The 13,361-nt window shown below is 45.0% G+C and overlaps 6 protein-coding genes across 6 annotated transcripts; 4 read left to right on the top strand and 2 right to left on the bottom strand.

The window, feature by feature from the left end:
* The first annotated feature begins 6 nt into the window (after positions 1 to 6).
* On the top strand, positions 7 to 3,405 carry C8R40DRAFT_1107690 (uncharacterized protein). The gene is made up of 10 exons (XM_046228220.1): positions 7 to 864; positions 924 to 1,055; positions 1,108 to 1,671; positions 1,721 to 1,951; positions 2,010 to 2,260; positions 2,307 to 2,416; positions 2,469 to 2,608; positions 2,664 to 2,851; positions 2,901 to 3,118; positions 3,176 to 3,405. The coding sequence occupies exons 1-10, from the start codon at positions 73 to 75 to the stop codon at positions 3,298 to 3,300; spliced, it is 2,751 nt and encodes a 916-aa protein (XP_046085804.1). The 5' UTR covers positions 7 to 72; the 3' UTR covers positions 3,301 to 3,405.
* A 592-nt stretch (positions 3,406 to 3,997) lies between these two features.
* On the bottom strand, positions 3,998 to 5,403 carry C8R40DRAFT_1171314 (alpha/beta-hydrolase; the record flags this gene model as incomplete). The annotated part of the gene is made up of 11 exons (XM_046231684.1): positions 3,998 to 4,042; positions 4,095 to 4,246; positions 4,316 to 4,370; positions 4,424 to 4,464; positions 4,520 to 4,625; positions 4,679 to 4,862; positions 4,914 to 4,932; positions 4,984 to 5,024; positions 5,087 to 5,096; positions 5,151 to 5,219; positions 5,283 to 5,403. 11 exons carry the CDS (start codon positions 5,401 to 5,403, stop codon positions 3,998 to 4,000), a joined length of 843 nt encoding a protein of 280 aa, XP_046085803.1.
* Positions 5,404 to 6,420: 1,017 nt separating this feature from the next.
* On the top strand, positions 6,421 to 8,380 carry C8R40DRAFT_1070046 (mannosyltransferase; the record flags this gene model as incomplete). Its single annotated transcript, XM_046226191.1, has 8 exons — positions 6,421 to 6,614; positions 6,667 to 6,802; positions 6,852 to 7,023; positions 7,078 to 7,261; positions 7,316 to 7,597; positions 7,650 to 7,836; positions 7,886 to 8,147; positions 8,196 to 8,380. 8 exons carry the CDS (start codon positions 6,421 to 6,423, stop codon positions 8,378 to 8,380), a joined length of 1,602 nt encoding a protein of 533 aa, XP_046085802.1.
* Positions 8,381 to 8,665: 285 nt separating this feature from the next.
* C8R40DRAFT_1070045 (uncharacterized protein) lies at positions 8,666 to 9,631 on the top strand (the record flags this gene model as incomplete). Its single annotated transcript, XM_046226190.1, has 3 exons — positions 8,666 to 8,733; positions 8,794 to 9,529; positions 9,584 to 9,631. The coding sequence occupies 3 exons, from the start codon at positions 8,666 to 8,668 to the stop codon at positions 9,629 to 9,631; spliced, it is 852 nt and encodes a 283-aa protein (XP_046085801.1).
* C8R40DRAFT_1107662 (uncharacterized protein) lies at positions 9,509 to 11,906 on the bottom strand. Its single transcript, XM_046228219.1, has 9 exons — positions 11,803 to 11,906; positions 11,593 to 11,739; positions 11,502 to 11,514; positions 11,105 to 11,445; positions 10,498 to 11,056; positions 10,290 to 10,443; positions 9,973 to 10,241; positions 9,767 to 9,920; positions 9,509 to 9,706 (listed from the first exon to the last, which is right to left on the bottom strand). Exons 2-9 carry the CDS (start codon positions 11,652 to 11,654, stop codon positions 9,654 to 9,656), a joined length of 1,605 nt encoding a protein of 534 aa, XP_046085800.1. The 5' UTR covers positions 11,655 to 11,739; positions 11,803 to 11,906; the 3' UTR covers positions 9,509 to 9,653.
* A 17-nt stretch (positions 11,907 to 11,923) lies between these two features.
* C8R40DRAFT_1252220 (uncharacterized protein) lies at positions 11,924 to 13,272 on the top strand. Its single transcript, XM_046233711.1, has 4 exons — positions 11,924 to 12,280; positions 12,341 to 12,615; positions 12,679 to 12,918; positions 12,972 to 13,272. The coding sequence occupies exons 1-4, from the start codon at positions 11,991 to 11,993 to the stop codon at positions 13,160 to 13,162; spliced, it is 996 nt and encodes a 331-aa protein (XP_046085799.1). The 5' UTR covers positions 11,924 to 11,990; the 3' UTR covers positions 13,163 to 13,272.
* Positions 13,273 to 13,361: the final 89 nt, after the last annotated feature.

Below are 13,361 nucleotides of genomic sequence, written 5' to 3'. Positions count from 1 at the left end.
ACTTACCTAACTTCGGAATGGGCACGGGCCGAGCATCTTCGCCCAATTACCAACTCCTTTCTTCGTTTTCCTATGGACGAATATGACTTTGACGACGACTTTGATGATCAGACTTTGGCTGCTTTAGACCAGATAGAGAAGTCTTTGTTGTCCAAAAAACACGTCTCTCCGCCATCAAATCCACCTGCGAAGCGAGTGAAAACGGAAACTGGATGGCGCTCTGCCACTACAGCGGCCAATAATTCCTTTGACCTTGATGAACTTCCCGAAATTTCGTTATGCCAAAATACTTATACTTTCCAGCAGACGGATGGATCTAAATCACCTTCGCTCACTCCACAACCCCAGTATCATAAAGAGACTGATAAACGCATGACGAATCGTGCTCTCGTAGCTTCCGGTTCTCGAAATATTTCTAGGAACAACAGCATGCAGTCAAATCGTCACACTGTCCCACCAAAACCTCCCGCTCCTCCAATCCGGTCTACCCTTTTGACTCGACCATCCGTGCATCGGAACAAGCCACCTTCGCCTCCCTCGTCAACTCGTCGCAGAAACTCTGCCCGCTTGCTTGAACATATCACGAATGCCTTAGCAACTTCCTTGCCAGAACCACCTCAGCCATCTCTACCACAACAGCATGTTCCTCCTACGTTAGCTGTAGCCCAGCCAACACCAGTGTCTCAGCCCGCGACGGTTTCACATCCTGCCCTGAAGATCAATGAGCAGATCGTCGCGTTTCAGAAGCAACTGGAGGAAATGCGATTGGAAAATGAGAAAATACGTGCTTTACTCAAGGAAGCCGAAGAGGCGCGCATTTCAAAGTTCGGTGAAGTGGCCGTGTTACGGCGAGGAATCCAAAAGGTATTCATAGCTGTTATCTTTTTCCGAAAACAACTTGATCACTAAATATACCTGGTCAGACGGCTGAAGATCATGCAGCGCAAATTTCTAAACTCAAGGCAGCAAAAGAAGATGCAGATGCCAAACAGATGAGCACGCAGCGAGAGTTGAAAGAAGAGATGGAACGATTAAAGACTCAATTCATTTTCAAAGTATGTATCTGGACAACCGCACGCGTTCTCACTCACATTATCTTGCCCAAAGCAACACGAACTAGAAAGCAATTCTAAAAGACCACCTATGTCGGTACATGCGCGAAGAAACATTCGCGAGATGCCCAGTTCTACACAAACACCTGTCTGGGGCACTCGCGCAACTGGAATATCTAACCGAATTCTGCCACCACAGTCGACACCCGTCAGAGCTCCGTCCTCAATTCCTCGCCTTCCGCAATTTAGATCACCTGAAAAGACCCGCCAAACCGCGATGCTTCCGGGATTCGAAAATTCCTTCCTGGAGTCGACCCCGAAACGTCAATCAGAAAAGGGAAAGGCGGCCATTAAATCAGAGATACACCAACCATTATTTGCAGATGAGTTGCGTGCTCGCGATGTACATCTCAACATTCCTGCACGAACAGTCCTGGACGACGATCTGGGGATGGATATCGATGTTCCACCAAAATTTTCTCAAATATCGGTTCCGAAAGATGGACCAACAAGTTCACCGATTCGTCAAGATGATGACGACGTCGAAATGGACGAGGAAGATGATGATGACACTGATGAAGAATTTGTAGATGGGATACATTTTCACTGGAAAGCTGAGGTATTTCCTATGCTTTTTGGGTATACATGCGGCTGAGATTTGCGTTTAGCTGGCCCGTGTCGTACTCACTCATACACATCCGTCTCAATCTCTATCCACCTTTCAAATCCTTGCCGAACAATCGACTACTGTATCTGCGTCGGACGACTATTCCTCTCAGATGTCACGGATTCTGGAGGTTATTGCTAGCCCGTCTGTAGAGGACGATTATGACAGAGAAATCTCTGTCGTAACTCAATGCCTAATCTCAATGGCCTGTGCTCTAAACAATTCCAAACTAGTGAGACGTCCTCCCAGTCATAACCTCCGGAATGGTTATCTGACTTTTTGGGAGCCAGATCTCGCCATTAGTGCCTTTGCTAAACTTACTATCAACCTTAATATACTCACTTCCATCATTCAGTTCAACGGTGCTATACGAGTCCGCTGAAGCCGACAACAACTCGAGCGTTCTGGTATTGTTATGTGACATCATTAAGCAGCAACTCACTGTTGAGAATCATTCAGATGTCACGCTGCCTGTGGCCGCTGAAGTATTGTCACTGGCAGAGTCGCTATGCTGGCGAACGCCCGAGGATAATGTCGATAAGTACGTTGTTATCGACTTTTTCGATAACAGTGTTCATTATATACAGGCTAAACGTTGTTGTTCGCAACCCGGACATTCTAACTATCCTTCTGGATCACTTGCAGCCCTGCTGGTTTTTAGTGCGTGCAACCCGGCTATTGGCTCTCATGTTCATTCGTATGGTTGTTTGCAGTTGTAGTGGAATAATTGACTGATTTTCCCTATGAAGATCCGCAATTGGCTCGTTCTTTTTTGTCACTCCCCACTCCGGAACTCGTTGAAGGCAATCATTCGGTAAACATACCGAAAATTCCTCAGCTTGACCGCCTGTGCTTCTTCCTCGTAGATACATCTCGTTCTGATGAAGAGGTGAATCAATATTCTTCCTCCTTCTCAACCTACTGATTATCCTTTCCTTACGTAGTCCGTAGCACTCAAGGAAAACGTAGCAACTGTACTAGCAGTCCTGTCTCAAGCTCATCCAGATACTCTCAATACCCTCGCTTCTTCCAATGCCGTCATCCCCTCACTCATATTATATCTCACGCATTTGAGTTCTGCGATATGGGAAGAAACCGAATCATTAATTTCTTCACCCCCATCTCTCTCTTCGTAAGCTCAAGATTAAATCAAGTCTAATAGAGTCTAACGAGTCTCCCAGGACGATCAAATCACTAAACCAAACCATTCATTTGCTCCATTACCTGGTTTTTAGTGTGGATCCAGAAGTGGGACTCAAGTTGAAACTACAACACGCCTCGTCAAGGCCATTCAATGGAGTCACACATATGTTCATCATTACTTTTGGCAGACTAAGTTATGCACCGATTCCTGATTGGATCGAATCGGACCGAGAATACGAGCTTTCAGCGATACGAGGTACGTTTGGTGGCCGGGTTTATAGTGTACGATTCAACACTGAAGTTTGACATACAGATATGGCAAGAGATCTTCTGGACTTGGTTGTTGACGGTCCTGAATGCGACAATATTTATGCGGCGTATCATGACGAGGAAGAAGATGAAGGAGAGATGGAGGAAGAATTACTTGGTGATACCTAATTATTTCCATAACTGATTGTTTCTATCATCTAAAGCAGAAGTAAGTCCGTCTGACCGATGGTATATTGCCACAACTGTCAATTTCCCTTGAGTGTGAAACCGAAAATGATTATGCTTATATCACACATCTGCCTTAAATTGAGCTGAGGTTATGGTAAAATTATGAAAAGATAATTCAAAATAAGCATGGCCCCCCGCCAAATTCACGATAGCTTCACAATAACCGCCACATGAAAAGTTTTCAAATTCGTGCTTGGGATTTTTGACAAATTTTGGAAAGAAAAGTTCTTTCATTTTCTCTACATTTTCACTGCGAGGACATTGGCACAGATAAGCCTGCCTCCGCAAGCTCCATCTATCTTTTCATGGAACAAACAACAGAAGGATACTTAGATAGATAGATTAATACACGGCTCCAGCCACAGATGGGGTCCCACTAGGGAAGACCAGGGAACAGCCAGGCCCAGAAAGTGGTCCAGTAAAAGATCAGGATCATTCATGACACTCCACCATGGAAAATAAGCATATGGAGGAGAGATGACTTTGAATACTAAGTAAAGAACCTGACAACCTGTGAACAATAATTTAATTGCCCCACAGTCCAACATATGTGCAGATTACAGCCAAAAGAAGTGTGTCAAATGGGTGACTACCTCTGTACCATAACTTAGTAGTATAGTACAATGGTGAAATCTTATCAGCAAGCCAGAGTTCCAATGGAGATCCCGTCATATGGACCCAGCTAATAAGTATAGACTGAGTGAGCATGTTGTTTGGGATGGCACAACACATACATGATTTAAAATATCTCCCTCAAAGATATTGGGGACCGTGTCAATTATGCATTGCGAGTCAGTTGCATCATCATCACCGGAGCAAAGCACCACATTTCCAGGTGAGATGATATGTATCTCACCCGCCGGATGAGCATAGCCTAGAAACCTGCCTGTTGGTCGTACAATGAGTTAAGGTCTGTTAAGGTGTGATTCGCTAAGTCACGATAATCATCGCTTACCTGGGACAATTGGAATAAGATCCTTCTCGTTGTTGATGTGCTTGAAACTCGGCACCTAGTGAAATTATTAGTCTCCGCACAGTGAGAATATGAGATAAACAAATGTACATGTTGGTCAATCAGGCTAGCAAATGCAGGATTACCTACACCTAAGACCATGAATGAGCAATCTAACATTTGAGGATTCATGCTCAGGGAACATACGAGGGGTACCATATGTTACGGCCGAAATGTTGCTCCCAGAAGGTAAATTCAAGGCAAAAAATAAGGCATCGATCTCAGCAAGAGCACCTCCAAGGGAATGCCCAACCTATGATAATAATGAATGATTAATGAGAGGGGGACCCGGAAAGTAGTACTTACAGCCATAACATTCTTAGTATTCTTCGAAGCCATCAACGTCCTCACCTCAGCAAGGATGACACTAGCTGTCTTTGCATGCTCATTTTTGAATCCGTCATGCACCTGCACACTAGATGAAATACCAGGGAACAAGGATGTATCTAGGCTGGCCAGTAGAACCTCCACATCGGTCAAATCGGATTCACTAGGGCAACTTGGTGAGCTCAAGAATTTCGATATCTGCGTGACTACTCACAGCTGCAAGGGATCGGTTCCTGCTCCAAGACTCAGCACCGTATGAATATTTGAATCTGGTCAATCTGTACCTTCGTGTGCCACAATGATACTGCTCAACGATGGTGAGAAGCTGCCAGCAGAAAAGTTGTTAGCATAACAAAGATGGTGACGACGACGCAGTGTACTGTTTACCCTACAAAATCTAGAAATCGAAGCATCAATGTTGGTACATAACGAGATGAAAACACAGACGAACAATTTTGAATATCGCTGTCATCACCACCAGCGAGTGATACTTCGAAATCAGCATTTGCGTCGCATGCGGCTATAGTTCAAACGGGGGGTTCAGAGTACTGGAGATTATTCGAAAGAGAAGAGTTCAATGTACCCCCACAAGTCCAATCTTGGAATCCATCGCAATAAGCTGCCCGAGCAAATTGGGTGAATGGCGCGTAACTCGAGAACTGCGCAGTTGAAAGGGAAGTAACCGTCCTCCGATCCATAGCCATGGGAGTCGCCAGGCATGAGCTCAATGCGCTGAGAGCAACATAGCTTAACCAACTTGAAGAATACATTTTGAGACCAAGGAACGTTCTCTCCGAAGCAAGAAGTACTCATAGCATTCACTGCTTATAAGTACCTCAAGCTGCTTACAATTTCGCATCCCTATCCAGGGTTCATGCAATGATGAAGCAAGGCGGCTACAGCTCAGTCAACTGACTACAGGAATGCATGAAGCTAATGAGTAGATATCACAAGGTGATGAAGGTTTGAACTTACCTTCGAGGTACATGTCGAGGTTTGAAATAGTAAACTCGTCACATGAACAGATGTGATACTCTTTGTATTGGCGTATGATTTCCAGATGATTCCTGGCAATTGGCTCCAGAAAATACAGGTACAATTAGGTACCAATCCAAGGCTCTTGGGACCTTTGTGACAGGCTGGGGTAATTGAGTTAATCAGCACCAGGATTACATTGTACCAGCAGAGCCAGGACGAGGAGGATTTGCGGAGTAAGCATCCCAACAGGTACAACGGAAACTCCTCGAAAATCATCATACAACCATATATGAGGCTACCTGAGGCCGTTCGGAATATAATAATTCGAACGCATGAGCCAATGTGTGCATGCATGATATTAAGAAATCATCTGTAAACAAGTTCGAAGCATCAGAGGGCTCTCCGGTCGTATTGAGATCCTCACTGGCAGTACTTAGAAGGAACTTGAAATAGCTGAAGACCCACCGCTGCTCGATAATGTGATTGGGTCACTAAATGAAGTAGTAGTCTTTGCCTGCTTAGTCCCGACTCACACGTTGAAGTGCCGTATACTCCAGAACGTTCCTTGCTTCGTGGTATCACTACAGGATACAAAAAAATTGAATCTGCAATAGAGAGTTTGGGAGTGTTCGGTACATGTTGGTATTTGTCCGGCGCCTCTGTTTTGACTCTGAGTGATCGAACGGCGCTAGACACGTAGTGTGAACACTCTAATATCTTCTTACCATCCCGCTTTTGCTGCAATGGATCTCATTACAACTGTTTCTACGGGCATCCTAGCTATTTGGATGTTATGTTTGGTTTCCGTTTGGGTACTATTTCGAATTTACTGTACCAAACTTCAAACGGCCAATATTCGACGACGAACAGATCTCATGCGGAAACTTGGACGAAATCCTGAATCTCAAGCTTTAGTTGGATTCTTTCATCCGTACTGGTCAGAAAAATCTCACTCGCACCATCTTGAAGAGCTATTGATTGTACTTCAGTAATGCTGGAGGAGGAGGCGAACGTGTACTTTGGACAGCAATAGCTGCCATACAGCGAACTGAGCCAAACATTGTCACCATCGTTTATAGCGGGGACACCGATGCAACAAAAGATGAGATCATCTCCAAAGTGAAGGTGCGCGTCAATTTCTTGTATGTCTTCATGTTCTTGATACAAAGTCAAGGCGCGGTTTGATATTACCTTGGATCCAGAAGCCCTCGACTTCGTGTTTTTATCTTCTCGAAGAGCCATTGAGGACTCGACCTGGAGATATTTCACATTATTGGGGCAAAGCCTTGGTTCTATGTACCTCGCTTGGGAAGCTATGTCGAAACTCATACCAGACTTGTATATTGGTGCGGGATCTATCTCTCTAACGTTTAAGTATCTTTGTTTATGCCAGGTTGTAGATACCATGGGCTACGCGTTCACGTTCCACATTGTCTCTTTACTCACAGGAATTCCAGTCGGAGCCTACGTTCATTATCCCACAATCAGTACAAGCATGCTGAATCGAGTCAAATCCCGCAAGAAATGGCACACCAATTCTGATGTCATATCGTCATCCACTTTCCTTAGCCAAAGCAAACTCTTGTAAGCATTGTTCTACTTTTGCAAAATGCCTTTTCCATTAATTAAAGTATCAAGGTACTACCGAGTTTTTATGTATTATTACGCATTGTCTCTTAAGAGTGCTGCTTTCATTATGGTCAATTCGTCATGGACCCAGAATCACATCAATGAAATCCTACAATATTCTGATGTCCTTCTGGATACTTTGCATCGCATAATACCATTCAAGTTGATCCACAGCAAATACGGATCGGTGACCTCAGCGCAGATTGTTTATCCTCCTTGCGACACCCGAGAAATCTCACAATTTCCTCTGACAGGTCGAGATCGAGTGATTCTAAGCCTTGCTCAGTTCAGGTAAGAGGCGTAGCTACCTCGGTCGTGTACCTCCTTAATCCACTGTCTGCAGACCTGAGAAAGACCATCCGACTCAACTACGAGCGTTCAGTCGACTTCTCAAAGATCGTCCAGAGTACATCAACCCTACACGTCCAGTAAAGCTCGTGTTGATCGGTGGGAGCCGAAATGCGGACGACGAAGCTCGAGTACAAAATCTTCGTTCTCTTGCGAAAGATCTTAATCTTGAGGCATGGCTTGTCAACGCTAACTCATGCTGAGGTCTAATTTATCGTACTTTGAATTTAGAAGAATATCGAATTCGTGGTCAATGCTCCATATCCGACCGTGCTGAATTGGCTAGCCGAAGCTAGCATCGGCTTAAGTACGATGGTAGACGAGCATTTTGGAATCAATGTCGTTGAATTCATGGTCATTATAATTCCACTCCACTCTTTACCGTCGCTTCTTACTAATGGAACGGTGCAGGCTGCAGGTTTGATTCCTGTCGCGCACAAGTCTGGCGGACCTCTACAAGATATCATCGTCCCGTTCCAAGGACAACCGACAGGTACGTGTCAATCTTGAACAGAAGTTGAAAACCTGAACGTACCAACAGGATATCACGCCGACAGCGTCGAGGCATTTGCAGAGGCGTTACATAGTGCCCTCTCATTATCAACTGATGAAGACCTTGCGATGCGACAGCGCGCGAGAGCTTGGGCCGTTCAGCGCTTTTCTGAAGAGGAATTTGAGAAGGGCTGGAACGCTAGTAGATGGAAAAGTTTTATTTCGTTAAATTGAAGGCACTTCCTACCAAGGGAAAATATTATAAGTGTCCACTGTTCCATTTGAGCAGTGTACAAAACCATGGGGGTATTAATGTTCGGAGACAAAGAAACACTTCCTGGTTGTTGCCTGGGAATCAAACTACATATCACGACTCTGGATCTATGTAAAACGTTCGAGAGGTAGAGCCTTACTGGTGCATTGCATGCGGCGAGCATATGTTCTGCACGAGGTTGATGTCATTCTGAGGGCACTATATCCTGACTATATATATGTGGATTGAATCCGACGAGCCCCTAGATGCCAATACCGCAATCTGACACTGCCAGCGGCCTGCGGGACGACTCGAACGTTGACGGTCCTCAAAGGTAAGATATCTTCCAATTCCAGTCAAATTCGAAAGTGATAATTTTTGGACCTTCGTTCAGATCATCGGATCCTAAAACTCCCGAGAAGCGCCAATTCCATAAATCCAAAGGCTACCATAGACCAGAACACCATAAACATCGTGATGGCCACCATCAGCAGCGTCGTCCTTCCATTTCGTCAATTCTCGATGAAGTCGGATCCTTCTCGGAACAGGACGATAGACTAAGTTTCGAGACGCACAGGGCTGATGAAGCAATTTCTCGGGCAGAATACGCAGAAACACGTCTGAAGGATGCCTTCGAAAGATTGACAGAAGCTGAAGAGGCCCGGTCACAGTCGGAAATTCATTCCATCAAAGTAGAGGAAGATCTGCACAGGTATAGAGAGCAGGTAACACGAGTGCAACAAGAATTGAGAGACGCTCGTATTCAGATCGAAAGCCTACAGCAGGAGAAATCAGCTTCAGAGAGGGAAGTAGAGAAAATCAGAGTAGCTAATCTTGAGCTTCAGAGTAAATTCCGGAGCTACCAAGCTAAAGAGCAAGGAAGGGAGGAGGGTTTGAAAAGTGGTGTGTTGAAGCAGTTTCATGAAAATCGGCAATATATATGGGAAGCAGGATTCTCTGATGGCTTTGAAGAGGGAAGAGAGGCTGGGTTCAAGGAAGGGAACAGAAAAGGTAGAAAGGAAGGCGTGCGTGAAGGTCGAGAACAAGGCCGCAGAGAAGAGCGGAGGAACGCGCTGGAAGCGTTTGACAGATTCATTAGGGAAGAGAGGGAAGGAGAAGACGATAGAGAGGTGAGTCGTGCCCTCTCTATTCGTCAATAATATTTTCTGACTAGTTACGTTTAGCGAACTCGCAGATGGACAGAGTCCGTTTATTACACAGATAGCCATTGAAGCCCAAGTTGCTATAGTGTCACTAGGTAATGTAAATACGGTGCAGCATTCCATTTAATCGGACAAGATGGGCTTCTGTTGAAAGCGATTTAAATCGAGAATAAATGAATCGAGAGGTTCATTCTCTAGACTTACTCATTTCATAGCAATTACAGCTAAATGTTTCCATCGCGTGTACCACCGTTACCAAGGACTGAAATAGGTGTTCGTTGGAGCCGACCGTCAAGTTCATATTCTGTGACTCCCTTATTCCTGCGATCAGGGTTTCACATATAGTGAACCACAACGACTAATGCTTATCAATAAGGGTGTATACATCGCAATCCGACATGGAGACGCACTGCCATGATTGGGTGGATGTATTGCACATTATTCAGATGATTGAAGCTTGCAATCAAATTCGCTGCCATTTGAGCCGCGTCCAGACATTTCCGGTTCGAGGCATTGTACTTTCGTGAACCATGAAGGTGGATCACCGCCACCTGCAACAAAGTAACTACTGTGATCCATGTGTATTTTGTGTACGGTCCAACAAATTGTGACAAAGGTGGGACCGACTCTATAAAAAATAGCAAGTCCTCCTCAAATTTTTGCTCATCCGGATAAAGAACTGCAAAATCAATGAGCACAGAACCCTGTACTTGTTTCTCATGTTTACCTGATTGCCAATTCTCTCCATAATACCTTGCGCGTTCGAAGAGTGCAGCCGCCTTTGCAGTTAGAGCCAGGGCACCATGGGACAAATCTGCACCGGGAGCGTTCACAAAACTCTTCAGCGTACGTACACCACCCAGATTGGATGGAACGATGCCCTGAAATAGAATGAACAACCCAAGATAGACGGCTGTGATACTAGAGATACTTACACCTTCATAAGCGCTCATCTCGAGTGGAAAGGGTGTATCTATAGATTCATCCATAATTAACGAAATCATATTTTTCATATCCAGAGCCTTGTAGAATAGGAAAGTAGTCCAGAAAGCATCAATGCGCTCGCCTTGATCGATAGAATCACGCGGCGGAGGGAGATGAAGAGATATAGCTATATTGGGTCGATTGGATGCTTGTCTATGCAACCCGTAGCTTATGCATAAAGAGAGCGCGGAATTCAGACGATGCATGGCAGAGTTGACGTTGCCGAGACGGAGGAAATAAGCAACAAGGAGGATTTCCGCTTGAATGTTGTGAACAACATGTCGAGGTTGTTGACCTGAGAGGTCAAATGTTACAGCGCGTGTAAGAAAGAGAGGCTCGTGAGCAAGTAACCTCTCGTCCCCTGACAGATGGATCCCCCATAAATAGATCACATTGAGTAGATTGGGTGACAGCAAACAGAAATTCGATTGTGAAAACATAAGTTGACAAAGACGAGGACCGTGCATGAAGAATCCAAATTGGAAAGCGTAAGGCGCAAAATAGTCCATACTAGTACACATTTAGCCTCCCGGATAACAAATGACAGAAGATTCTCACAGAAGTTTTGTGATTTCCAGCGGCATTCTAACCCACTCCCACCATCCATCTGGAAGAGACGTGACAGGGCGAATTGCATGTCTAGGCGGCACCAGGCGAAACATAGGATTTAGATCAAAAGCATTTTGACGCAGGCCCCCACGGCCTGGTACATATATTTCGAGTACCTGTTGCTTCTTAGCAGCTAGAATCTGCAATTCTGCGAGTCTGGTTTCGAGTTTCGTCACACTAGCTTCAAGGAGCTGTACACCCGTCTTGCCTCGTTCATCGACGTATTGACAGTCAAGTCCGTATCCGCCTCTGACGCAACGTTTACAGGAAGGAAATTCCCCGCCACATTTCTTTCAAAGTCGTAAGGAACACGAAGGGACATTGATTGGAAGACTAAGAAACTTACCACTTTTCGTCTCCTAGAATAGAGCACATTAGAAGTGATTATAGGCTGTCACAAGTAACTTGCAATCATCGATGTGGAATGTTGTACGAACCTACAATCAATGCAAGCCGTGCCTTTTGCTAATTGGTGAGTCGCAGCAGAAAAGGCCGACATCTTCAGATTCTTCTCAATTCAACACGATTTTAGTTTGTGGTTTTGGATCAGAGTATATGATCTTATGTAATACCGATTTGATGGACTTTGTGACATGCCTGACACATGAGATGGTCAACGAGATGGTCAACGAAAGTCCCGAACGTACGTGCAGCCTGCAAAAAATTTCATGGCCTTTGTGTGTAACAGCAAGTCCATCGTCGCAAAGGGACCTGCGAACTGTTGCAATCTGTAGCTTGATTGATCGCAAAGTTTGATTAATAAAGAATGATGTAAATATGTAAGCGTTGCGGGTACTTAAGCTCCCTTTGCCACAAGTCTCCCCCTGAAATCAACATGAGCGTCCCACCTTCTCCTCCAGGCGGTAGACGCAAGGGACCAAAATCGCTACCAAAGCTGCCTCTATCAGCTTTTACCCCGCCTAATTCAGGAACTTCAGAGAAATTTCCTCTCGCGCCCAGTCCTTCAACTGTTCACCCTGAAACTGTTATCGATGCCAACGTCGTAGCTCTCAACGATGATTCCTCTCTTTCTCGCTGGAAAATTGAAGCCGGCCCACACTTGGGCAGTCGTATCGGTGGAATCGTCGTCTTGATGTCCAGTGGCGATGAAGACTCTCTTTCGAAGTATGTGTTCCCCGTATTTTGAGCTTCGTCTCAGGTTCATCGTCTGATTTCTGTATGTAGGTTGAACGTTCCAGTGGTATCAGTAATGGTGCCCTTCAGTTTGGACAACTCTGATCGTCCTACTTCGCTACCAACGTCACATCCAGTTTCTTTGACGACTGTTTTCACCGGAGTTACAACCAACTCAGTCGAAAATCTTAAATGGGCTCTACAACAGGGCCGGCCGGTTGATATCGATATTCACGCCGATCTGACGGACGACGTGTTCGAAAGCTTCGAAGACCTGTTGTCCAAATCAATGGCTGATGTGTCTCCGATTCCTCCCATCATCCTTTGTACGTTTAAACTCAACTTTATCTCTAATCAATTCAGACCATCCCATTTATCATTCCTTATAGCCAACCTGTTACCTCCTCCTAATGACCTTGAACTTCCCATTGTAAAATTGATGAATCATCCTGTCTATCGAAAATTCCAGGCCCAGATTGCAGCCTTGAGTCTGTTCCCGCAAGTGTCGATCAAGTATCTTCCTCCATCCTGGGACGTTGAAACACCCCCCACACCTTCCGTCATGGTCGCTAGTCCTATTGATGACAACAAACAAAAGAAGGAATGGAAACGAAGAATCAAGATGTACTGTAAGTCAAAGAATTTATATTTGTCAATCAACACTTCATTGAGTCTATTGTAGTGGGTCCGGTCATGGAGGCCTTTGGTTACCAACGCATCATCTTTGGCTCTTCACCATCAGCATCTTCCAAGGTATCGTCGAAAGCTGGTGATTGGTACGAAATTGCGAGGGAGTCATTCGCTGAACTCGGGGTTGAACAAGAGGCTGTTGATGCCGTATTTTGGACGACTGCAAAGAAGATTTATGCGTAAAGTACAATCATTTAACAGTAATATCTGCTTGGAAAAAATATGTATCGTATATTATCTGTTGTTTTTTCGCTATCAGTACTGGGATTTTAATATATTTAGCTCTGTCCTCCAATGATGCATGGTTGAGAACCAGAGTCCAGTGCTCATAAGAGACATCCGTGCTGACTGCCGATTCGTGCCGAACCATGAAACGCGTGAT

Source organism: Lentinula edodes, assembly GCF_021015755.1.
Source record: "Lentinula edodes strain Le(Bin) 0899 ss11 chromosome Unknown C8R40scaffold_20, whole genome shotgun sequence".
Taxonomy (NCBI): Eukaryota; Fungi; Basidiomycota; class Agaricomycetes; order Agaricales; family Omphalotaceae; genus Lentinula; species Lentinula edodes.
This window is presented reverse-complemented; position numbering and strand designations above follow the sequence as displayed.